Here is a 25,888-nt window from a genome sequence, read left to right on the forward strand (position 1 = left end):
AATACACACACACACACACACACACACACACACATCAGGAGTGGGTTTCAGTCGGTATGCACTGGTATGGTACAGGCAGACCAGTTGGTGAAATTTAGCGTGCCTTCTCATACCTGATCTTCCAGAGGCCCCGTACCGGAACGCTCCCTCCCCTGGCCTGTGTCCCCCACTTGTTCCCTCCACCCGCCTGCCCAGTCACCGCTCACTTGCTCGCTCTGCCTGTCTGCACCAGGATTGCTCCACCCACCCACTTCCTTTGCCGGAGTAGTGGATTGGGAGAAGCCCACGTGGCGCGTGCTCCCTTCTCTTTGACAGCCGCCTGCTTTCCAGTGGGATTGGGGAAGAAATCCATGCTTTTTTCCTCCCTCTGCATAGATTTCCCCTTCCCCCATTGGAAACGAGGCGGCTGTCAAAGAGAAGGGAGCAGCACGCACCACATGGACTTGCCCAACAGCTGAAGAAGGAACAGGAGGCGACGATTCAGCTGTTGGAAAAATCCATGTGGTGTGCATTCCCTTCTCTTTGACAACCGCCTCGTTTCCAATGGAGGGGGAAATCCATGCAGAGGGAGGAAAAATGCATGGACTTCTTTCCTACCCCCACTAGAAGCCAGGCAGCTGTCAAAGAGAAGGGAGCAGCATGCGCCAAATGGACTTGTCCAACAGCCGAAGAAGATACAGGAGGTGACAATTCAGCTGTTGGACAAACCCACGTGGTGTGCATTCCCTTCTCTTCAATAGCCACCTCATTTCCAATGGGGGGTGGAATCCATGAGTTTTTTCTCCTTCTGAATGGATTTCCCATCACCACCATTGGAAATGAGGCAGCTGTCACACACACACACACACACACACACACACACACACACACACCATTGAAAATGAGGCGGCTGACACACACACACACACACACACACACACACCATTGGAAACGAGGCAGCTGACACACAAACACACACACACAAATTGCATATGTAATGTAAGGGGGGAATCCATGCCTTTTTTCCTCCCTCTGCATGGATTTCCCCCTCATTGGAAATGAAGTGGCTGTCAAAGAGAAGGGAGCAGCATGCGCCAAATGGGCTTGTCCAACAGCCGAAGAAGGAACAGGAAGCGAGGATTCGGCTGTTGGACAAACCCACATGGCATGCACTCCCTTCTCTTTGACAGCTGCCTCATTTCCAACGGGGGGTGGAATCCATGCGTTTTTTCTCCTTCTGAATGGATTTCCCACCACCACCATTGGAAACGAGGTGGCTGTCACACACACACACACACACACACACACACACACACACCACATATGTAAGTGGGACTGGATCCGCTGGGAGGCTGGCAAAAAAGAAACCTCTATTTCTCCGCTGCCGCAGCTTGCAAAAAGAGGAATCAGGGATGATGGCCGGCAGTTGCCCCCTCGCCACTTTCCCAGCCAGCCATCCAGCTAAGCAGGGCAGGCAGGGCTGCAGCAGCAGCAGTGGCCATCATCCCTGCCTCTTTTTTTTGCGAGCCGCAGCAGCGGAGAAACAAGGGTTCTTTTTTGCCAGCCTCCCAGCTGATCCTCTCCCCCTTACACATGTGCCTTGCATTGCAGCAAGTGCGGTGTCTGTCTGTGTGTGTGTGTGTGTGTGAGTGAGTGTGTGTGCGACATGCGTGCCTTCCGTTGCATGCCCAACACCTTAGGACACCCATCAGGTCACCCAATGAGCAGCAGAGAAATCTCGGCAAAAGGGGGAAAAACCATTTGAAATTAGCCCTCTCTGCCACTCTGCTAAAAAGGTGGGAACCAAGGCCAAGAGATAACAGGACAACTAACCATATTTGGTTAACCCCCAGAGCGGTAAGAGGCTGAATTGGGAGCTCTGTGAATTGGCTTATAGGACACAGAATGCTGTGATCATTGGATTTATTGGGCACCAGTTTTAGTTCATAGAATATATGTACGAAAATAATTGGAAGGAATGTGTGTGAGAGGGGGGTGAGAGAGAGAAAGAGAGAACGATAAAGTGAGAAAGAAAGGAAGGAATGAAGGAAGAAAGTGGGAGAGATACACACAAGGAAGGAGGGAGGGAGGGAGGGAGGGAATGAAGGGAGGGAATGAAGGGAGAGTGAGAGAAAAAAGAGAGACAAAGATAGAAAGAAAGAGAGAGAAAGAAAGAAAGAGGAAGAAGGAAAGAGAAAAAAGTAAGAAAGAAAGAAAAAGGGAGAGAGAGACAAAAGGAAGGAAGGAAAGATGGAAGGAAGGAAAAAGAAAGAGAACTTATGACCACAATTGAGCCCAAAATTTTGGTTGCTAAGCAAGAGCGTTGTTAAGTGTGTTTCACCACATTTTCCAAGTTGGCCAGGCCCACTGGGTCACATGACCGCCAAGCCACTCCGACAAAACAGCCATATCTATAGAATAGGTTCTAAATTTTTTTGAAACCCACCATTGAGATATGTATGTATGTATGTATGTATGTGTGTATGTGTGTATGTGTGTATGTGTGTATGTGTATGTATATGCATATGTATATGTATACACACACACACACATACATTTATTATAACCATAAATGTACTAAGGTTAGGAAGTGGAAAATTGTGATTAGGCATATTTAAATATATTGTTATGATTAACAGTGTGAAAAAATATATTGGCATTTATAGCTGTTAAAGACTACAAATTCAGAGGACTCAGAGATATAATCCCGGGACCTATTAAATTTTACTAATAAATGCTTTTATTGATCTCTATAGAAAACTGTTGGAAATATTGTGGAATTTAAGTAATATTTAAAATATTGAAATATTGGTGATTTAACCGGGGTCAACAAACACATTGTATGAAGAAATGTAGTGGATATTGAAATATATTTTTGGAGAAAGCGATGAAGAATTATAAAGAGAGAACACTATTGTTAAAAAATAAAGAGTTGAATATGGAAGAAGCCCAACAATTGGGGAAAAATAAGTACAAATTGGGAAAAAATATTATACATATTTATATATAAAAGAATATATTATAATTATAATGAGGGTCTTAAGATTAGAAGTTGGAAGATAAAAACTATGTATATGTAATTGCATTATTATTGTTAACACTATGTAAAGGATGTATTGACCCAGCCATTACACTATCCACAAAATATGTTGGTTGTTAAAGGACAACTGCAAATAAAACATATACCAAAACAACAACAACAACCCACATAACTTTATCTGAAAAGTGGATAACTGGAGATATTAGGTGAGCAAATGCTTAGTTAAAATGGCTAAGAAATAAAATTATAAATTAAATGGCATAATTATAAGCTTCTGTTTGGTGCTGTTTAATATTTAGCCAGTAAACTCTCCATGTAATTAAATACATTAATCCAAAGAAAAAAGTAAGCTAGCCTTGAATTATTTCACAGTGGTATTAACTTTAAAAAATGTATTAATTTCTGATTTCTTAAGTTTGTGAAGTATTAATTGAATATCCCAAACAGCTTCTGGAGCCTAACCCTTGAAAACATTTTGCTCCTCATTCAAGAAGCTTCTTTAATTTCCTGATTAATTTCTATAAGTCCATCCAATTTTCTGATGCAAGCCAGCATTGATAAAACCAAAAGGGCTAACTGAAGTTAATTTTTCCCCATTTTATGACCTTTCTTGTCACAGTTGTAAAGTGAATCACTGTGGTTGTAAGTTAATAATATGGTTGTTAAGTAAATCTGGGTTCTGCACTGACTTTGTTTATAAAAAGTTGGCAAAAGGTGATCACAAAACCCTGGCACACTGCAACCTTCAAAAATACGAGTCAGTTACCAAGCAACTGAATTTTGATCACATGACCATGGGGAAAGTGCAGAAGTTGTAAATGTGAAAAATGGTCATAAATCACTTTTTTCAATGTTGTTGTAACGTTGAATGGTCAATAAATGAACTGTTTTAAATCGAGGACTATCTGTATATATCTGAAACACAGTCAAGAACTGTGTTCCAGATATTCCATGGAAGTCAAGGATTTTATATTCATCAGAAATCTATCAGTCATCTCATTTAGAAATTAGTAAAGTTTGAACTTCTCAAGTTTCATTCATTCATTGCCAAAAGCAACTATTTTGGCTTTTCATGATGTGCAAACTGGACTTCCTGATTGTAAAATACTAATATTATAGACATACTTTAAAATATATTCCATTAAATTCAGTAACTTGTAGGATTTCAATCATACTATTATTTCAACTTTGTGTTTGTTCAGAACAGTGCATGAATTGCTGCTACCAGTAACTCTATCTCTCAAGGATAAAGTCACATTGTACTAACAAAAACAGGATATATGTATCTAACAATGTGAATATGATAACAAAGTATAATTGTATAAGTGGTCCTGAGAAGGCAAACCAGTAAACCAGATATTTTGGTTCAGGCAGGATAAGGAGAATGCATCTGATTTGCAACCGGATGACCTTGGGACAAATATTACAGTCATACAACATATAAACACATAATCAATATTGCCATCTGACCAACAATTGTGGTTCTTAATTGGGACATGTGTTTCAGATGTAGCAGAGGAAAACACTTTGTGAGACTTTGAATTGTAGCATTGTATTTAAAAATAGAACAGCTTTTTCAGGTATGTGACTCTTAACCACATCACATCTATCTCTTGTTATTGTGAAAAATATGAAATAAAAATGTGAAGCTTATTATTATAATTAAGAATGGAGGAAATATACTGACTTATATTTGAAACTTCTGATAATTTTGGTTTGTATCACTGCTGGCTTGCATCAGAAAATCAGATAGAATTGGAAGTCAGTCTAACCATGATTTTTGCCTCCAGGCTTGGTTTTCTCCATTTTGAGGAACATGTGCAGAACAGTTTTATTGCATTATTGACTGCTACTAATCACTATTTTTTTAAAATGCATTTTTACTCTTTTTTCCTGTTTATTCTTAGGTTCTTGGAAGAAGAAACCTCCAAATGGCTAGAACATTTTGAGGGCAGTGGAGTTCCATATGGCCCAATCAACAGCATGAAGCAGGTGTTCTCAGATCCTCAGGTCAGTTATCTTGGAAATACTTTTACATGCTGTATGTTCTTTAAAATATTCAATTACTATCACTGGTACTATTAATTAAGTAATGTTTGATATATATTTTATCTTTTTTCTGAGAATTCAAAGCAGCTTATCTTTATTCCCTCATCAAGATAAGTTTGGACTATTCTAAAATTGCCAAATAATCTTTGTAACTGACCTCCCCAGTTTAAAACTAACATAACTTTTAAAATAAGTATTTTTTCTACACATTGTGAAAGTCATTTTAAAAAGTGCAAACTCATGTATTTTGTATCGTAAGATAGTTTATAGGGTCCTAACCACATTCTAATGACTTGGCATTATAAACATTAGGCTGTTGTGTCTTGTTCAAGTGTGGACTTGTCATTTTAAATCCATGTTCAAGTGTGGACTTGTCATTAATACAATCCATGATCATCGTTGTTAGCCACTCTATGGATCAGCATTCTCCATTTCCCTATGTCTGACACCTTATTCTTCAGATCCACTCCAAAATGTTCAAATTTGCTGGTTGCCAGCTGCTATGATTCATAATGCTAAATGTGTAAAATGTAATTACTTTTACAGTTAACTCTTATTTGAAAATCTCAAGTTTAAATATATTAATGTATTTATAATGGACAAAAGGAAGATTTTATCCACAATCTCACAAATAGGAATAATGAAACAGATTCTCTTTAATACTTTCATTTTACCCAAGATTCTATTAATAAATGTAATTTCATTCTTATTTTTTCTAGAGGATTTGATGTTGATACTAATTTTTAAATTATAAGACAGTAAGCTGCACTTCAATGAGTATTTTTTTTTACTCTATTATTATTATTCCATCCCTCATTGTTAACTTGGTTACATTAATAAGGCACTAATTCAATATTTTCTATATTATATCTTATTTGAGAAGTAACAATTACTACTAAGAACACCCTAGACAACCTGCTGGATGTTTTGTTCTAAAACCAGAAATTTTGTTAACTCCTCAAATTACTCATATCTATACTTAGCAGCACTTTGCTTCTTAATACGGATATTTTATAAACTTACCAGCTACAATAAACAGCAAGAACTAATACAAAAAACAGAAGCACCTCTTAACTAAATAAAAATGCCTTTCTCTATATTTAGAACACAACCAAAAAAAATGCATAATGGAAAAAGCTAGTCAGAGATACAATAGAATTGTTTTGAAATAAGAATCCTACAGCCAATAAAGAAAGATGGTAATCATTAAAGAGAAAGAAATATTAACTATCATATTGTAGAATCTGCCTCACAAGACAGATGGCAGTGATTAAAAGTTTTAAACTTCAAAGACAAGAATAACATGACATTTTTCCTTTACTGGCTACATTTATGTTACTACTTTACGTGGCAAAGTATTACCTTGTTGCAACACATATACTCCCCAAATAGCCATTAAGAAGGTGAATTGTTGTTATAAAAATGCTGACTTATCATTGCCGACTTATCCAATTTTGAAGCCCTTGGCTATGTGTACTGAATTAGTAGCAGTTTTTTTTCCTGTGTGTAATTTGCTTATCTGGAGATAAAGGTGAAGGGCTTTTATTGGTTACAATTGATTTTTATAGAAATATAATTGTATTGGTAGATACTACATCATCATTTATGGGAAGAGAAAGGGCAGTAAGAATATTGCCTTATTAGTAAGAAAGTCAATTTTTACACATTATAAATTTCCAGATAATTAAGTGTCAGATTTTGAATAATGAGATATGCAGATAATTTTACAAGTGTTCATATCTACAGTTATGCTAAGGTGGTGATTAATTATGTATGCAACAGGCTGAAAAACTAAATATTTGTGACTTTGTCAGAGGTGAAATCCAGAAATTAAACTGAGAGTAAGATAGTTTCTTTCATAAATTCTTCTGTTGTAAATAATACATACTTTCTATACTGGCTTTACTTAATTATTACTCAACTTCTAAATTTATGTTAAGGATTCTGAATACCTTCAGTATTTTCAATCTGTTCTCTCACCTCCATTCCACCACTTGATGCTCTTCCTCATTAGGCTATTTACAGATGCTAACATTTTCTATGATTCATCATATGATAAGGACACATCTGTTCATCTGTTCTGAGAAAGGAAAATATTTGCTTTCCAGATTGTCCAAATAAAATAGCCATATTTGTATGCATTATAATTTGAAATAAAATTATTTTTTTTATATCGGATAACAATATATACATGTATGTCTTCCCAGTGGGAAAACTGTCCTATGGGAATTTATAACATGAAATACAATAAATATGAAATTAAAAATCCAAAAATTGGCACAGTTAACTATTTAAGCAGTCAAGGAATCTAAGTTACTAACAGTGGAGACCTTCTGAGTTACGATAGTTTTTAGAAGCTGGAAAAGACAGGATTTTTTTTTTATCATGTCAGAGAGTGGTAATATTGGTTACTACCTGATGGAAGTAGCTATACACAATAATTACATTGGGTTGCAGGAGAGATACAAAATGCTTTAGTCATAGTATTTACATGAATATGTATTCTGTGGATTGCATTTAGATTAAATTACCCATGATGTAATGAAAAAGAAGTAAAATTTAGTACAGCATGCTTTCTTTCAATACCTTTTTTAAAATTGACAAATAGAAATTAGTATAGATTGCTAAAAAAAGATTCTTACTTTCAAGTGCCTTAGGGATTCAAATTGAATTTACCATATTATAACAACAAATTTGATTAAGTAGAAAATACTGTATTTTTCACACCATAAGACACACTTTTTTCCCCTCTCAAAAGTGGGTGGAAATGTCTGTGCGTCTTATGGAGAGAATATGGGCAATAGGCAGCAGCGGTGAATGGTGGCAACAATCCCCGCTGCCTGGAACAACTGATTGGTGGTATTCTGGGAGGCCGCTGATCAGCTGCTCAGAAGCGAAGGCTCCAATGTTCCCCGGCAGAGGCAGCAGACATGGAGGAGGCAGTTGACCAGGCTGTTTGCTGCAAGGATGCTAGCCAGATGAATACCGGATGGACTCTGGGAGGCAGATTTTTTTATTGTTTTCTTCCTCTAAACCTAGGTGCCTCTTATGGACCGAAAAATACAATAATAATATTTACATATATAAAATATTTGGTTTTCTGACAGATGTTCAATTTTTCTTAATTGGCAATAGCAAAACAATGAAAAATAAATGGATTAAGAACATGCAAAACGTATTTCTTGATTCAATTGAATACAATTCACTACTGACAGAGTGTATCTGCATATATTTGTTTTTAAGTATAAGGCATGATTTCCTAACTCATTTGGTGTTTCATTGTTTAAAAGAGACGTCTCTTTGAATTGCACTTCAAAGACTCAGAGTAGAATAAAGACGTTTACTGGTTTTTAGTTCAGTTCTAAGTTACTAGGACTCTTCCCTGCGACTCTTGAAATGTTTTTTTCCTTGTTTCATTTCTGTCTTGTTTTTGAAACTAAGTTTACTATCAGAAATAGGATACTTAAATCTAAGAACAATATTTTATTTGTTTTAGTTTTTTTTTCTTTAAAAGCTTGAAGAGAAGCAAAAGTCTCTATTTATTTTTTTTAAAGCAATACTTCCTACAATATAATCTTGTGAATATGAGATAGACAAGAATATAATGAGAGAATAACAAAGGACATAATGTTACTTACATCTTTATAACATTATTTCTTACCTGATAAAATTTTACAGGGAAAAAGGACTTTGTAGTTGTAAACATGTCAGCTTTAAATTGTGTTTGTGTACCATATATGCAAAGGATATTTAAAAAATAAAAAATTCCAAAGAACCAGAGAATTGGCTCTAATTATACTAGCACATGAAAGCATATCCAGATACCAGTTCATCTTACAGATGGAAAGTTGAACAAAAATAAAGTAGATTTATGTTTTTCTCCCTGAAGAAGATGAATTCTCTCCTGGAATTTCATTAATGGGTATGAGAACATTTAGTGTAGGGCATATTTTCCATTCAGTATCCAACCTCCATCCCAAACTAATGTAGCACTATATATACACATACACCCAGGCATACATGCATATATACTACATCCATCCATACAAATATTTACTTTAAGCATGAATATTCTGGTTTTTATCAGATTATATTGTATTATCATAGCATATACATTGTTGGTGGATTGGATTTTTTCTTTCTTTTAAAGAATATGCATTTTCAAGATCTGTTTCATAGTTTTAGGAAACTTTTTGAAACAGTTTTGCAAGTTATACCAAACTGAAGTAAAACAGAAAAAAGAATGATAGATTTGAATGTTTTAATGAATGAGTTGCGAAAAGAAATAATGAAGATATAAAATCAGGGCAGTTAACCATTTTACATGTTTGGTTAACATATAAGGCACATATTATGTAGAACATTTTTCAATTAAGTAAATTACAATGATGCTGGTCATTTTCATGCAGTTTTTTTAAAAATAAGTAAGCATTTCCAAACTTTGTTTTTTAAACAGGCCTTTAATCAGTCCAAGGTTTATGTACAGCATTAAAAGAATTCTCAACATTCTTAAATCAGACTTGTTCAACCTGCTGTTTTGCAGATGTGTAGGTATTATAACTTCCAGAATCCCCTGCCAGCATACCTAGAGATTATTGCAATCTGGAAGGTATGGGGTTAGAAAAGACTAGTTTAAACATTCACTTGCTGTCAGACTGAAGCAACCAGGCATGTATAGTTAAAGTCAGTTGCTTGTCTGCTACCTAATTATAAGAATCTCAGCAGATTACTTGACTTCCTTCAGGAATGACCAGATAAGGCTTCCTGGAACTTGAGGAAGGTCAAGCATATGCCACTTGCAGCTGCACAATGACTCTAGTTAAGTTCACACTTGATTCCTTCTTCCAGCCTGTTTGCAGTTTTCCAACATCTGCTAATACATCTGCTGATATTATTTATTTATTAAACTTTAATGCTATCCTTCTCCTCTATAGGGTGACTCTGGTCTATCTATTCAAAATAATTTGTTTTAGAATTCAGAATTTGGGAGCACAGTCAAATTGTGATGTATTTTCTTTTTAATGTGGTTTAAATAGGCACTGTTCTTCTTCCTTTCCTCTTCTTGTAAGAAGACAAGCAAGCAATGTAAAATATTTTAAATTTCAAAACATGTTTTCTTACATACAAATTTATACTCAACAAATACAAGTATTTTGGAAGAGCCCATGGAAAACTAATTTAAAAAACAGTCCATGCTACATTGACAGGATGTAGTTCCTGATGCAGCTATCACAACAATATGCACTATGTACAATATTTTTGGACAGCTATTGCCAACTGACTATTGTAAGAGCTTTTTATTTCCCTTTATATAGTGTAAAATGCAAGGATTTTCTGTATTAGTCATGCCACACAAGTAGAAGATACCAGGTATAAGACATCATTACACTGCATCACTTCTGAGAAATATTGGGAGGGGAATAGCAGCTCTGAACTATCACAGCTGTCCTTGTTTCCCTCTATGTGCCAAACACCTGCAGTCTCTAAAAGGATACCAAAACAAAACTCCACCCTGTGGCAGGCAGCCAGGTTTAGTAACACTTCTCCAACTTTACTTTGCCATAAAAAATAATGTTAACATTTTTTGTAATACAGGAAACGTTTCTTCCTCTCCCAGAAGTCCAGTTCAGTTCTTCCTCTCTTTTCTTCCAAAGAGGACAATTACACTACACTCCAGAAAGAAGTACACAGTTGAAATAGTGAAATATTTGGTTGAAAAATAGCATCTCCTTGTTTTTAATTTGGATTATTTCTGAGATGTTACCAAGTTAGCTAGTTTTGCTAATTATAAACCACCTGTTTCAGTGTCAGGGCACATCTGTATGGCAGCTGCCCATACAGAGGGGAAACGTGGGATGTAGCTATGGAAAAAAGAATGCTGCTTCTCTCCCTCTGATTATTCCCATACTGTCATGGGACATCTTTTACAACCTTTGCTGATTCCACAATTGTTTTCACTGGCTGTGTGAATAGACTAGCTCATGTGCAGTACACATGCCATCCTCAGTTACAAGCACAGAAATTGTTTCCTACAGACTAAAATAAGAATCTTTTTCACTCATGCTCTCATGTATATTGCCCAGTACTAGTTTCCGCCCCCCCCCAACATAAAAATGCTGAAATTTCTGCAGCAGCTGCTTTGTATGTTGTTCAAAGTCTAAAATGTAACTGGATGTTTCCAACCAAAATGAACTTGGGAAGCAATATCTTTACCAGTCTTACCTAGGTCAGATGTTCAGCTGGAAGGCCACAAAGTTTTGCATAACATGTTCAGCACTACCTCGTAAAACTAGCATGGCCAAGATTTGCTTTTGAGGATGGTTCTTCAGTTCAAAGATATGAAATGGGAGTTTTAAAGCATTTTAGCTCCCAGGATTCCCATTTTGCTCTTTAAAGTCCTTCCAAAATATCAATATTTGCAAAAAAGAAAAGGGCAAATATTTTTCGACTAAATATATCTGTTGACTAAAATTGGAGTGCTGGCAAGAACAAATGGCTCTAGGGCTGCACTTTCTCTAGCCTTGGACTAGATAGATGAAGATTCTGCATGCATGTATATGTGTTGTTATATTTCTAAATGTGTTTCTTCTGTATTATGTAGATTTGTTCAGTATCATTTACTTTGAACAAGCTCAAGTTAACAAGTCTTGGTATTATATTTTAACTTTTGTTGGAAATAGAAAAATGATAATCATTCTCATAGTTTTTGCAAACTATGCTTTTTATGAGGTTACAGCACAGAAACCGCTTTGGTCGCATTGATCGATTATCTCTGGAGAGCCAGAGATGGAGGACACTCCTCCATCCTGGTCCTCCTTGACCTCTCAGCGGCTTTCGATACCATCGACCATGGTATCCTTCTGCGACGACTGCGGGAGGTAGGAGTGGGAGGCACCGTGTTGCGGTGGTTCTCCTCCTACCTCTCGGACAGGTCGCAGTCGGTGTTAGTGGGGGGGCAGAGATCGTCCCCTAGGCCCCTAACTTATGGGGTGCCTCAGGGCTCGGTCTTATCCCCCCTACTATTCAACATCTACATGAAACCGCTGGGAGAGATCATTCGCAGGCACGGGATTAGATACCATCAATATGCGGACGATACTCAATTGTATCTGTCCGCCCCGTGCCAACTCAATGAAGCGGTAGACGTGATGAGCCGAGGCCTTGAAGCCGTTATGGACTGGATGAGGGTTAACAAGCTTGTGCTCAACCCAGAAAAGACCGAGTGGCTGTTGTGTTTCCCTCCCAAAGATTCCACCAATATTCCATCTCTCAGGCTGGGGGGTCAAATTCTATACCCCTCAGAGAGGGTTCGCAACTTGGGAGTCCTCCTGGATCCACAGCTATCGTTTGACCACCACTTAATGGCTGTGACCAGGGGGGCATTCGCCCAGGTTCGCCTGGTGCGCCAGTTGCGACCCTACCTGAATCGGGAGGCTCTCACAACAGTCACCCGGGCCCTTGTGACCTCTAGGCTGGAATACTGCAATGTGCTCTACATGGGGCTGCCCTTGAAGAGCATCCGGCGACTTCAGCTAGTGCAGAACGCGGCCGCGCGAGTGATTGTGGGTGCACCTCAGTACACCCGCATAACACCTATCCTCCGCGAGCTGCGCTGGCTACCTGTCGATCTCCGGATGCGCTTCAAGGTGCTATTAGTCACCCATAAAGCCCTACATGGCAGTGGATCTGGATACTTGAGAGACCGCCTTCTGCCAATTACATCCCTGCGACCAATAAGATCACATAGATTAGGCCTCCTCCGTATTCAATCGGCCAGCCAGTGTCGGCTGGCAACTACAAGGAGGAGGGCCTTCTCAGTAGTAGCCCCGACCCTTTGGAACGAGCTCCCCGTGGAGATTCGCACCCTCTCCACCGTCCAGGCCTTCCGCATAGCCCTTAAGAACTGGCTCGCCCGTCAGGCCTGGGGACAATGATAGTTACCCCTCCCGAATGATGAATGTATGTTGTTTACTATTTTATTATATGTCTCTATCTTAACGTCTGTATTCCCCCTCCCCGATTTTATGTGAGCCGCCCTGAGTCCCCTCAGGGAAAAGGGCGGCCTACAAATATTAATAAAATCACAAAAAAAAATCACAAATGATTAGTAAACTTGGTTGCCCCTCTCCATCCTAGTGTTTTTTCTGCAACTGTAAGATCAGCTCTTTGTGAATCCATTAGTTGTGACCAGTGGCGGGTTTCAAAAATTTTTGGAACTTACTCTGTGGGTGTGGGCTGCTTTGTGGGAGTGGCTTGCCAGGCATGTGACTGAGTGGGAGTGGCTTGCTGGCCATGTGACCTGGTGAGAGTGGCTTGCTGGCCATGTGATTGGGCGGGAGTGGTCAAGATGATGTCACTGAATTCTTTGCCCCAAAGGATGAACTACAATAAGATTAAAATAAGTACAAAAACAATAAAAGAGCTACTTACAGAAGGAAGATGACTGTTCATCATTGGGATGAAACCAGCACACAAAATAATAGAAAAGGAAAATTACTGTCCTTTTTGCATCTTTTGCACCACCACCACCTTATCACTTTGCTCCAACAACCTGCACAAAGGACAGACACAGAAAGCAAGACTTTAATTGCATGGACTTCAGTATCTCAAGGATGAACACAGCACAGAGCACACCTGCAATAAAGACAGCTACTTATATAAGAAGGATCTCACTGGTTTGCCGGTCTTCTGCACATCACCTTATCACTTTGCTCCAACAACCTGCACAAAGGACAGACACAGAAAGCAAGACTTTAATTGCTTGCATTTCACTATCTCAAGGATGAACACAGCACAGACTACACTTTGCAACTTTGCAACTTTGCAACTTTAATAAGATTTGTATGCCGCCTACTCCCCAGGGGCTCTGGGCGGCTCACAACAAAAGCAAAGACATAAAAACATTAAAAATATAATTATTTAAAATAAGATATCATCCATTCAATTACGTGGAACTGGATTTCAATCAACAGCCCCAGGCCTGCCGGAACAGCCAGGTCTTGGTCGCTTTACAGAAGGCCGGGAGAGTGGTAAGGGTCCGGATCTCTGCGGGTAGCTCGTTCCATAAGGCCAGTGCAGCTACAGAGAAGGCCCTCCCTTGGGGAGCCACCAGCTGGCATTGTCCGGTCGATGGCACCCGGAGGAGGCCCATCCTCTGCGATCTTATTGGTCGTTGGGAGGTGAATGGCAGGAGGCAGTCTCTCAGGTAGCCAGGTCCAATACCATGTAGGGCTTTAAAAGTAATGACTAGCAACTTGAAGCGGGTCCAAAGACCAATGGGAAGCCAGTACAGCTCGCGGAAGATAGGTGTAACATGGGTGTATCTAGGTACACCCATTATCACTCGCGCGGCTGCATTCTGGACCAACTGCAGTCTTCGAACACTCTTCAGGGGCAGCCCCATGTAGAGTGCGTTACAATAATCCAGTCTTGAGGTGATGAGGGCGTGAGTGACTATTCGAAGTGCCTCCCGGTCCAGATAGGGCCGCAACTGGTGCACCAGGCGAACCTGGGCAAAGGCCCCCCTGGTCACAGCCGACAAGTGGCGTTCTAACGTCAGCTGTAGATCCAGGAGGACCCCCAAATTGTGGGCCCTCTCCGAGGGGTGTATAACTTCACCCCCCAGGCTAAGAGGTGGAATGTCTGAACCATCTTTGGGAGGCAACATCAATAGCCACTCAGTCTTGTCTGGATTGAGATAGACAGCCTCCAGGCACTGGAACATCACTTCAACTGCTTTGCTGAGTTGGCACGGGGCAGACAGATACAATTGAGTATCGTCTGCATATTGATGATATTTAATCCCGTGCCGGCGTATGATCTCACGCAGCGGCTTCATGTAGATATTAAATAGGAGGGGGGACAGGACGGAGCCCTGTGGCACCCCATATTTGAGGAGCCTAGGCGTTGATCTCTGTCCCCCAACCAACACTGACTGCGACCTGTCCGAGAAGTAGGAGGAGAACCACTTTAAGACGGTGCCTCCCACTCCTACCTTGTGTAACCGTCGCAGAAGGATACCATGGTCGATGCTATCAAAGGCCGCTGAGAGGTCAAGAAGCACTAGGATAGAGGAATGTCCTCTATCCCTGGCCCTCCAGAGATCATGGATCAGCGCGACCAAAGCAGTTTCGGTGCCATAACCAGGCCTGAAACCCGACTGAAAGGGATCCAGATAATCTGTTTCATCCAAGGTCCGTCGGAGTTGAGAGACCACCATCTTCTCGACAACCTTCCCCACAAAGGGGAGGTTGGAGACTGGGTGATAGTTGTTCAAAATGGCTGGATCCAGGGAAGGTCTCTTAAGGAGGGGTCTCACCATTGCATCCTTTAGAGGATGCAGGAAGGATCCCTCCAGAAGAGAGGTGTTAACAATTCTCTGGAGCCAGCAACGTGTCACCTCCCTGCTGGTCGAGACCAGCCAGGAGGGACACAGGTCCAGTAAACAGGTGGAGGCACTCACCGCTCCCATGGCCTTGTCCACTTCCTCAGGAGTGACAAGTTGAAACTCGCTCCATAAAATCCGATCAGGACCTTCCCCTGGCATCTCGGCTGGTACTGTCCAAGTGGAGTCTAGGTCCATACGGATCTGAGCGATTTTATCCGACAGAAACTGAACAAATTCCCCAGCTCTACCCTGTAGGGGTTCGTCCGCATCCCTCCCTTTCAAGAGGGAGCGGGCTATCCTAAACAGGGCAGCTGGGCGACATTCTGCAGATGCAATAAGAGCGGAAAAATGTGCACATTTTGCCACCCGTACCGCCACTAGATAAGTCCTAATAAAGGCTCTTAATTGTGTTTGGTTGGATTTGGAATTACTAGCCTTCCAGCGTCGCTCTAGGCATCTCTTTTGGCGCTTCATCTCCCGGAGTTCCTCGGTGAACCAAGGAGCCCTCCTGGATCCACTGCTGCGAAGAGGCCGTAAAGGCGCAATCCGGTTTAGAGCCTCCGCCGCCGCTATATTCCAAGCAGTGACCAAGGACTCCGCCGGACTGTGGGCCAGAGAGTCACACCCAGCAATAAAGACAGCTACTTACAGAGGAAGGATCAGTGGCTTGCCGGTCTTCTGCACACCACCTTATCACTTTGCTCCAACAACCTGCACAAAGGAGAGACACCGAAAACAAGACTTTAATTGCTTGCACTTACACCTTACATAAGAATAACACAATGAAAGAGATACACTCAAATACTTACTTGTGTTATTCCTTTCCTGGTTGTTGATATTTCCATACTGTTCTTAGGCTTCCAGATTCCTCTGTTGCAGCTTTCCTGGTCTTTACTCATGGATCATCAGCCGTGTGGTGGTGCGCTCTGAGCCAAACTTTCACTGTAGGAATTGGGTCCCATGTCTCAACAGGTATGCCAACAACACTTATCACCATCAGATTACTTATGTTGGAACAATTAGGCGTGTTCTTTGTTCTGAACATATGAGATTCATTTTGGAGAACCCCCTTTCCACCTCTGCTGAACTAAAAGCAATTGTCCTGACAATATCTCTAGCTTTTCTGATACTGTCAGGAATTTTGTACTTGTGTGGATTTTTCAGCACATTTTCCAAAAAAACTGTAGTCCAAATTAATTTCATAATTAAAAATACTGCCAAATGCAACAATGCTTCCTCTGCCTCAGCCCATGGAACGATTACATCTTCAATGTTCCAGTAATCTGGCTTCAAATATGTGATAAAGTGTAACTTGTTTGTGGCTGGCAATAGGCTACCTATTCTTAGATGGTCACAATCTATCAGCCTCTTCTTCAAATTGGTGATGATGCTTGACAGAAGCTTGTCATGAAGAAGGGCAAAAAATCGTTGATTTGGAGCTAAATTGATGTTTTTGAAGGCTTGTGTTTTTAGCACTTCCACAAGTTCTGTTTCATATCTGCCCTTTCTCTGTCTAAGCACTTCAAAAGCATTGATTATTCACAATACTAACTTTTCGGCCATGATGATATTTGTCTCTCTCCCCTGTAGGGCATTTGACAAAAGAGAAATCTCATTTAGGATATCAATCATGAGGGCCAAATCCTTCAAAAAATTTAAATTTTCAAAATGGGAAGCCATACCTGGGAATCTTTCATTGCCCTGAAAAAACTGATGTAGCACTGGATAAGCACGCCACACAGTCATGGTTGCCCTTAAATTGCAGGCAGCCCATCTTGGTCCCAAAACTCTGCCAATCTTTACAATTTCTATGCCCAATTGTTCAGAGATTTGGAAGAGGTCATTCTGGCTCTTGCAGGATTTGTGAAAGGTGGTGTGTACTTTATCAAGGAAGATCTTGAAGTGGTTGATCTGCTTCACTTCTCTTATTGCATCATCCAGCACAAGTTGCAGGTGGTGGTTCAAGCAGTGCCAGATGACGATGTTTGGGAAGTCTTGAGCTATTCTGGTGCTGACTCCAGATTTTCTTCCAAGCATAATGTTGGCACCATCGGAGCAGAAAGCAATTAAATTCTTCCGTAGATATTTGGTGGTAAATCCAACTTTATACAAGCTTCCCATCGATGCGGAATATATGGTCTCCGCATCTTGTTTCTGTAATTCCAGAAGCTCAATGAAGATGGTTGCTGGGCATTCTGGATCCTCAACTCTAACAAAAACTATAAGCACTACTTTCATTGAAAGTGTTGAGGCTTCATCGATTATTAGGCACACCTTTTGATTATTTGCAATAATCCTGGAAAACATGGTGGTCTTGATTTGGTTTGTAATGAATTCAACGATTTTCACTGCAGATCTCCGTGAATGCAAGCAACTGCCACATCCACTCCAACCGCATTTAGCAAATTTACCTGCACTTCGATGTCTGAGAATGGATTACATCTTTGCCACAGATCGTAAATAACAGAAAATATTGTGCAAGTACTGGATAAATATTTCTCAGTTGACTTATCCAGGGATTTGGTTAAAGCTTCTTGCTCCTGTTGCTTACTGGTCTCCATGCAAATAAGGTGTGCCTTTGATTGAAAATGTTCCCTTAATTTTTTTCTGAGCGATGCTTGTTGTGTATCCTTGGTTTTCCCTGTTGGCACAACCTGGAAATGTTTCCACTCTCTAGAAACATGAATACCTTTCTCTAATGAGAACATGGGTTTTGCACAGTACTCACAACCCACCTTCTTGTCAGATCATGCCAGTCCATCATACCTGTCCTTGAAGTGTCTGTATTGCTGCAAATTCCAGCAGTCAGGAAGTTGTGGAATTTCAGTGGAGTCGATGGACTTGCTGCTTTCTCCGACCTCAAGTGGTGGTAGTGGTCGTGCTGGTGGCACTTGTGGTGCTTGTGCTTGTGGTGCTGGTGGTGCTTGTGGTGCTTGTGCTGATGGTACTTGTGCTTGTGGTGCTGGTGCTGGTAGTGCTGGCGGTGCTGGTGCTGGTGCTGGTGACTGTTGTGGATCAGCTTTTTCCTCAACTCTTGGTTTTTTGGAGAAGAAAGCGGTCATACTCTGTTGTCTCTTCTTCATTATGCTAAGTAATTCTAACTGCCTGCCAAAGAAATAAAACAATATTGGACTCAATTGTGGTTGTAAGCTGAGGACTACAGGTAATAGAAGGAACCTCTGCTTTCAACCAACAATGTACAGTTTTTCAGGAAGGATGAGAAACAGGAAAGATATAAACAAACAGGAAAGATATAGTCTTTCATCCAAGAAGATAGTTTAAGAATGAATGTCATATTCCCAGAGCAATACAGATTTCCTTTTTCTGAAATGTAGTTCTCAGTTCCAAAAAACAGGAATATATGAATTAGGTTCAGTACTTAGGTCGGTCCAAGTAGCTATTCAGAAGTTAGTGGTTAGAAGCAATGGTAAAGCAAGATATGGAATTAAAACCAGAAATATTTTGTTGGCTATTTGAAAGGAAGTACAATATATATTTAATTTTACACATCTTAGCAGCTGTTGGAATTGTGTGTGCACAACAGTGGAAAAACAGAGATATGAAAATGAATAAATATTACAATGTGCAGGAATAAATAAATTGACAACTAAAATCAAGAAGATTTTGAATACTTTTTCACATGGGATTTGTTTTTGCAATTGCTAAGTAACGGAAACAGAAATTAAAAATCCAAAAGTAGAAAACACCAATTATGTAAGGAAAGGTCCCTAAAATGTATAAGGAAATATTACTAGATCATTATTAATGCATAGTTAACTGCGGGACATTACACAAACTATGACAGTGCCAGGAAAACACCAAATAATAAGAATCTCCCCCCCCCCCCAAAGACTGCAAATGAAACCAGTTTTTTCCCCTAACCTTAAGGACAGGAAAGGCAAAGCCACGGGAATAAAAACCATCAAGGCATTGTGGGAAATTATAAAGGACAGTGCCAGGAAGCTCACAGAACCATCAACCACCTCAGAATTACCTAAACAACGAGGGTGAAACACACTAAATGTGGCAAAGCTGCCTTGCACCAACCTGGCCTGCCCATAGAAAAGCAGCCATTTAAGACACTTAAGTGGTCTGAACACTTAAAAGCAACATATTGCATCACAAAGAAAACATTTGCAAAAAGGAATAACATTTCTTGTAGTAAATATATTTTATAAACAATTAAAAAATAAAAATTCCTTAAAAATATATTTTTAAAAAAGATATTCTATAAATAATAAAAACATCCTTAAAACCATTGTTAAGTATTCCACCAGCAATAATTTATACTGTAACCAGTTTAAGGTATTGTACTAGCCATAGTATACTGTAACCATTATTCCAGCAGCAATAATTTATACTGAAACCATTTTAAGGTATTGTAGTTGTACCTGCAATAGTGTACTGTAACCATTATTCCACCAGCAATAATTTATACTGTAAGCATTTTAAGGCATTAGCTAATTGAAAGGGAGTACAATATATATTTAATTTCCCAGCAATAGTATACTGTAACCATTATTCCAAGAAGGCCTTCCCTCGCGAAAGCTAGGCCACCACAGTCGCCGCCCACTCGCTTTCGGCCATGCGGCGTATGCCAGCTCGCAGCTTTCGCGAGCTGGCATAAGCTAGCCTCCTGAGACCCCCCCCCCTCATGTTTAGTTATTTACCTGAGGGAAGCAGAAAGCTTCTGGAAGCCAACAGAATGAAATGAAGGGAGGATCCGGTCAGAAAGCGCAATGCGACAGTTGCTCGGGAACTAAATATTCTTTGGAAAAGAGAAAGACACTTTTCAAAAGAGGAATGTGGGCCATTGGTGCCACGCTTTTAAACGGGTCACCTCCAGCCCGCTCACTGATTGGCTGGACTCCAGTCAATCAGTGAGCAGTGGGCTGGGCTACCCTATTTTAGTGCGGATGGGCGGGGGAGTGAGTGAGCTGCGACAGGACGGCAAGGGTGATCAAGTGACAGGGCTGGGGCAGGCGTTCCAGAAGTTACTTCCAGGTCCACTGGTCAAACCTCCTCTCACCGGCTCGGTGAAATTCACGAACTGGTGCGAACCGGCAGAAATCCACCACTGGTTGTGACAGGTTCGACACAATTATTCACAACATGACACTAGTCTGGTGTCATGGCTGAAAGTGACTGGTTTAAAGTCATCCAGCTGGCTTTCATGCCTAAAGTAGAGTTAGAATGTATAATCTGGTTTCTGGTTTTGTCCCTTAACCACTAGACCAGGTTTATTGAAATTATCATATGCTCTTAAATCTGGCCAAGCATATACTGTTTTCACAAATGGAATGAGACAGATAGGAAAATTTCCAAACCAATTATCTAATTTAGATATAAAATCAAGGGAAAATAAAAAAGAGAGATAAGAACATAAAAATAGTTTTATTGGATGAAGTCAATACTTATCTCAGTCCAGTCTGTTTCTCACAATGACCAGACAAGTTAGAGACATACACCTCTTCCAACCTTGCTCCCTTGGAATTGGTAGTTTGAAGACACATTAATAACCAGGTTAATGAACACTACCATGACAATGAATCCCACTGATTTTGCCATATGAGAAGTACTTTTCTCTATTTTAATATTCCTTCAGTAAGTTTTATTCAGGGACTTCTAACTTAGTGTTTTGAGTAAGGAAAATCTTCTTTTTATCAATCTTCTCTCTGTCTTTCATTATTTGATATATTTCAGTCATCTTTTTTTTCCAAGTTAGAAAATTAAATCTTGTCTCATATATAGGTTGTCCAAATCTTTTGATAATTCTGACTTCCCTGTCTTGTACTGTTCCCAGCTATTGTAGAGAGAAATAATATAATTGCCACATAGTGGAGACTTAACCCTATAATGCAATAACTTGGCCTAAAGTACACAATTCTCCTAGCACTCCCTCTAATAGCATCCATATAACAAGAAAACCATTACAGACTTTAGGCTCTTAGCTCACTCAAAATCTTTAATTATTGGTACTGTCAAAACCATCGAGAGATGGAGGAGTATCAACATGTTCATATTTCCCCTGTTACAGTAGTGGATCATACATTAGTGAATGGAGAAAAAAGACTGTTGCAAAGAATAAAGTCAAAATAAGAAGACTAAAAAGGGCAGATAAAATAGTGGCTGATTTTTTTAAGTTTGGATTTTTAAAAAAAGTTTTGGAATGGATGAGCAGATCTAAATAAGGACTTTATAACAATAGGGATCCCACTAAGGAAAACTGTTATTCAATTTTTCTATTGCTTTATTTCAGAATAAACTCTATGCTATGAATAGATATTGATGGTAAGATCAAGGAAAAAAGATTACAGATAGTCCTCGACTTACAATTACAGTTGAGCCCAAAATTTTTGTTGCTAAGTGAAACATTTTCTAAGTGAAATCTGCTCCATTTTGTGACCTTTCTTGCCATAGTTAAATGAATCACTGCTCTTGTTAAATTAGTACCACGTTTGTTATGTGAATGTGCCTTCCTCATTGACTTTGCTTGTGAGAAGTTCGCAAAAGCTGATCATATGACCCTGAAACATCATAAATATGATTCAGTTGCCAAACATCCAAATTTTAATCATATAACCATGGGGATGCTGCAACGATTCATAAGTGTGAAAAAATGTTGTTGTAACTTTGAACAATCACTAAATGAACTGTTGTAAGTTGACGACTACCTGTATACAACAATAACAAAATTAATGAAAGTGAGAAGAGTCTGAAAGATATTTTGTTTTTTAAAAATATGAATGATAATAACATTGAAGAGTATTGTCGCAAATGCTACAAATATTGGTATCAAAAACAATGCAGTCATAAATTCTTGAGAGTTTTGGAATATAATGTTTATTTTTTATAGACAGGTAAAAAAATCCTGAAACATGTTATTATAGGGTTGGAAAAGATGATTACTATACTGTAAATGTTATTGATAGAGTGCTTTTGAGGAGATGATCTTTTCTCCTCAATTCAAAGGTTTCTTTCTTTGGGTTCATTACTCACTCATCTGATTATTTAGTCCAGAAATCCACATTTTTCCAAACACTGTTTTTGCAAACATACTATTATTGATTTTACAATTGCCTGTAACAACAATAACAAGCAGAATCTTCTGCAAGAAAATATATGATAAGAAAAATAGCTGCAAGGAAGAAACCAAGGGTGAGAAATATATGGTGGTATCATTAATGATGAAAATATCTACAGAGAAGATGTGGAGAACACCAGTCATGTCTCTCTTTTTAGTATGATTATAGTGGAACTAAAGAGTCTGCTTAGGAGATCAAGATTGACTGTTCTACATGAAAGAATAAGAAGGTTGGATTACAAAGCTACTAAAGCCTATTAAAATTCCAAAAAATGATTGCTATAGGATAGCAGCCTTAATTTTCTTATTCTTTGTTCTTTATATTTTTTTTATGTCAGTGTTGTTAATTTGTATGTTTATTGCTCAGGTGGCAATGGATCAGGGGTGAAATGCTACTGATTTGGGCGGGTTTGCCCGAACCGGTAGTAAAAAATGTTATCGTTCGCCCGAACCAGTAGTAAACAAAATGCTTATAAAAGTAAAAATCAGCTGTAAGACAATCAGCTGTACCACACAATCATTGGAACTTTTCAAAAAACTTTTTTTAGCATTTTTTTACTACCTATTTGCCCGAACTGGTAGTAAAAAATGCTACCGTTCGCCCAAACTGGTAATGGAAAAAGGCTTTTAAAAGTAAAAAAAAAAGTTCCCATGATCAGCTATGTGACAATCAGCTGTGCTGAGAGATCATCAGAACTTTTTTTTGCTTTTTTAAGCATTTTTTTACTATCGACCAGCTGTGCGGCGATCAGATGTGCCTGATTTTCTGTGAGGGTCCTGCTTGTCGCAGGGGCCATTTTGTGTGGTATCCAGGTGCTTTTACATTGTGTGTAAGTCAGTTGTGCACCTTTTGTGTTATTTTTTTTCAAAGAAAGTTTTTTATTTTTTGTTACATAATTTAAAAAAAAATTGTAGAGAGTATTGTCCGGTTTTCCCCTTTAACATTTGCACATATACATAATTCATTTTACATTATATTTCCATTTCCAATTTTAGTGGTATTTCTTTTCTTCTCATATTTCCCAGCTTATTATTTTTTTATATATATAAACAGTGTCCTTTTTTCTTCCCTTTAGAAATAAAACAAATTTATCATTTCCTTTCCATCTGTTTTCTCTAAGTAACATGTATCTTCAAATCTAGTTTTTTATTGTAATAAGCATTTAATATAATTAGTTTACATACTTAAAAGTATTAGTATAGTTCATTCATATATCTTAATTAGATACTTACTATTACCATGATGAAGATATTTCAATTCATTTTACTAGTCCCCTGTTCCTAGATTTTTCCCTCTTTTTCTTCTTTTTATATGTCTTATATCTTTTCTTTTGAACTTTTTCTATCACCTTTTGATAGATTATTTGGATAGCTCTCCCCAGAATTTTCCTTCTCCACTTCCTATTGTTCTTCTCTTTATTTTTGGCTAATTTCTTTTTTGGATACCCTTTTCCTTTTTTCCTCTCTACTCTTTCTGTGCCTCTATAAATCTCAGTAACATTGTCCAACTGAAATTTATTTTCCATTTCTTTTTCTACATTGTTAGCTTCTTGTTTCTCATTTATGTTCCTTGCCTGTTCCTCCCCTATCCCCTGTTCTTTGTATTTCAGCAATTTTGCAGGCTCAATTTCTGGCTCTTTATTACCTTTAAATGTTGCTCGTGCATTTTTTTTACATTTCCAGCAATTACTCAAACATCCCACCCTCCATGTTACGATTTAACACACTTTTAATGTCTATATATTTTACCACAGATGATTCAATCCCTCTTCATTTCAAAGATATTTTCTTTTCTTCTTCAGCTGTAGACAAAATGAAGTCAAATAATAGAGAAGGACCACACCAGCTGTAGTCTTATGTGGACTTCTCTTGACAACTTGTTATTCATTGCATATCATAAAGATTCGAAACCCTTTATCTGTTCCTTTCATCAGCTTGACTTTCGTTACCCCTGGTGCTTCTGCCAAAATTACTCTCATTGTTTCTGCCAAATTTTCTCCCCTTTCTTCATCTATATTTTGACATCTAAGATAGAGTTCCAGTTGATCGATCTCTCCTTTCCCTATTTCACACTTATCATTTCCCTCCACTCTTGATTGGCTGTCAGTTTCTTATCACTTTCATATATCTCTGTGGTTTTTTTGAACTCTGTTCTCAAATTTCATTGTTGTTTTATAAGTATGTATTCTCAACTCTTCCCTCCATACTTTCTGTATTTTGATCTATAATTTCAAGTCTCTTTTCGATTCTCTCTGTGATTATTAAGACTTTTTGAATTTCTACCATAATTCTTTGCAATATTAGTCCCTTTTCTTCTTCAAATTGGGCCATTTTTCCAGGTTATAGACACTGCCACTAAAACATCCAAGGCTTTTGCTAGGTTTCAAACAAATTCAGTAAAGTTTTTCAGGTCAAAGCTTTCCCTTACCTTCAAAAAAACATCTGTATACCCACTGACCCTTTCAGTAAACAAAGCCAATCGCTTTGTATTACCAGATGTTACCAAGCCTCTAGCTTCTATATGGCATTGTTACATTCTTTCCCTCTGTTTTTGCCTCTCTTTCTAAACTCCAAACTCCATAACAGAAGAAAAAATGATTAAAGATTACGATCCGGCTGAGCCTTGCGAGTAAAGAAACTTTTAATCCACAAATACAAAAAATGGAAGAAGTATAGAGGAAAAAGGAAAAAAAAAGACCAGTCCAGTTTAAATGTAAGAGGCATTTGTAAAAAGTCCATCCATAGAAAACAAACAAAATTAAAGTGAAAAAGATAACATGATAGTTTTAAACCAGTGTTAATTCGCTGCTTACTTCCTTCTGTCTTCAATTTTATTTTAACTAAGTCTTTTGTGTTTTCTCTTCTCTAATAATAAGGATTTTTCTCACCATTTCAACACACTGTCTCTCCTATTCTGCTTCTGTGTCAGGGGACTGTCCCAACCTTCTGCAGTCATTTTGGCTGCTTCTCCTGTAGCCGGCAAAAAGAGATTTCTCCTGGATTGATCAGAGACTTTGCGATGTCCCTGAGATCAGCAGGACATGCTCTTCTCTATCACCACTCCTTCAGAATGGTTTAGCTCCAAAAGGATCGTCCAGCAACAGAGATATCAACAGCAATCCTGGAGCCCCAAGATTGCATGTCGTGTCATCGCGACATCAAGACCCGCCCATCATGATAGTTGATTTTTGAGCTCTTTCTGAGGTTCCTGCTTGTTGCAGAGGCCAGTGTGAACTCCAGCTGCTTTTACATTGTTTGTGAGTCAATTGTGCAGCTTTTGTGCTATTTTTGTGTAAAGTGTGATAGTTGGTTTTTGAGCTCTTTGTGACTCTGTGAGGTTCCTGCTTGT

At 38.9% G+C, this 25,888-nt stretch overlaps 1 protein-coding gene across 7 annotated transcripts in view; it reads left to right on the top strand.

The window, feature by feature from the left end:
* SUGCT (succinyl-CoA:glutarate-CoA transferase) overlaps positions 1–25,888 on the top strand; it is a 440,539-nt gene that overhangs the window by 265,653 nt on the left and 148,998 nt on the right. For all 7 annotated transcript variants that reach the window (XM_087713118.1, XM_087713113.1, XM_087713114.1 and 4 more), the window contains exon 12: positions 4,927–5,029. In XM_087713118.1, coding sequence (XP_087569244.1) covers positions 4,927–5,029 — 103 coding nt within the window. The remainder of the gene's footprint in view (positions 1–4,926; positions 5,030–25,888) is intronic.

The sequence above is a fragment of the Thamnophis sirtalis genome, unplaced genomic scaffold (assembly GCF_051295495.1).
Source record: "Thamnophis sirtalis isolate CommonGarterSnake01/CBP01778 unplaced genomic scaffold, rThaSir2_p1.2 scaffold_4, whole genome shotgun sequence".
Taxonomy (NCBI): Eukaryota; Metazoa; Chordata; class Lepidosauria; order Squamata; family Natricidae; genus Thamnophis; species Thamnophis sirtalis.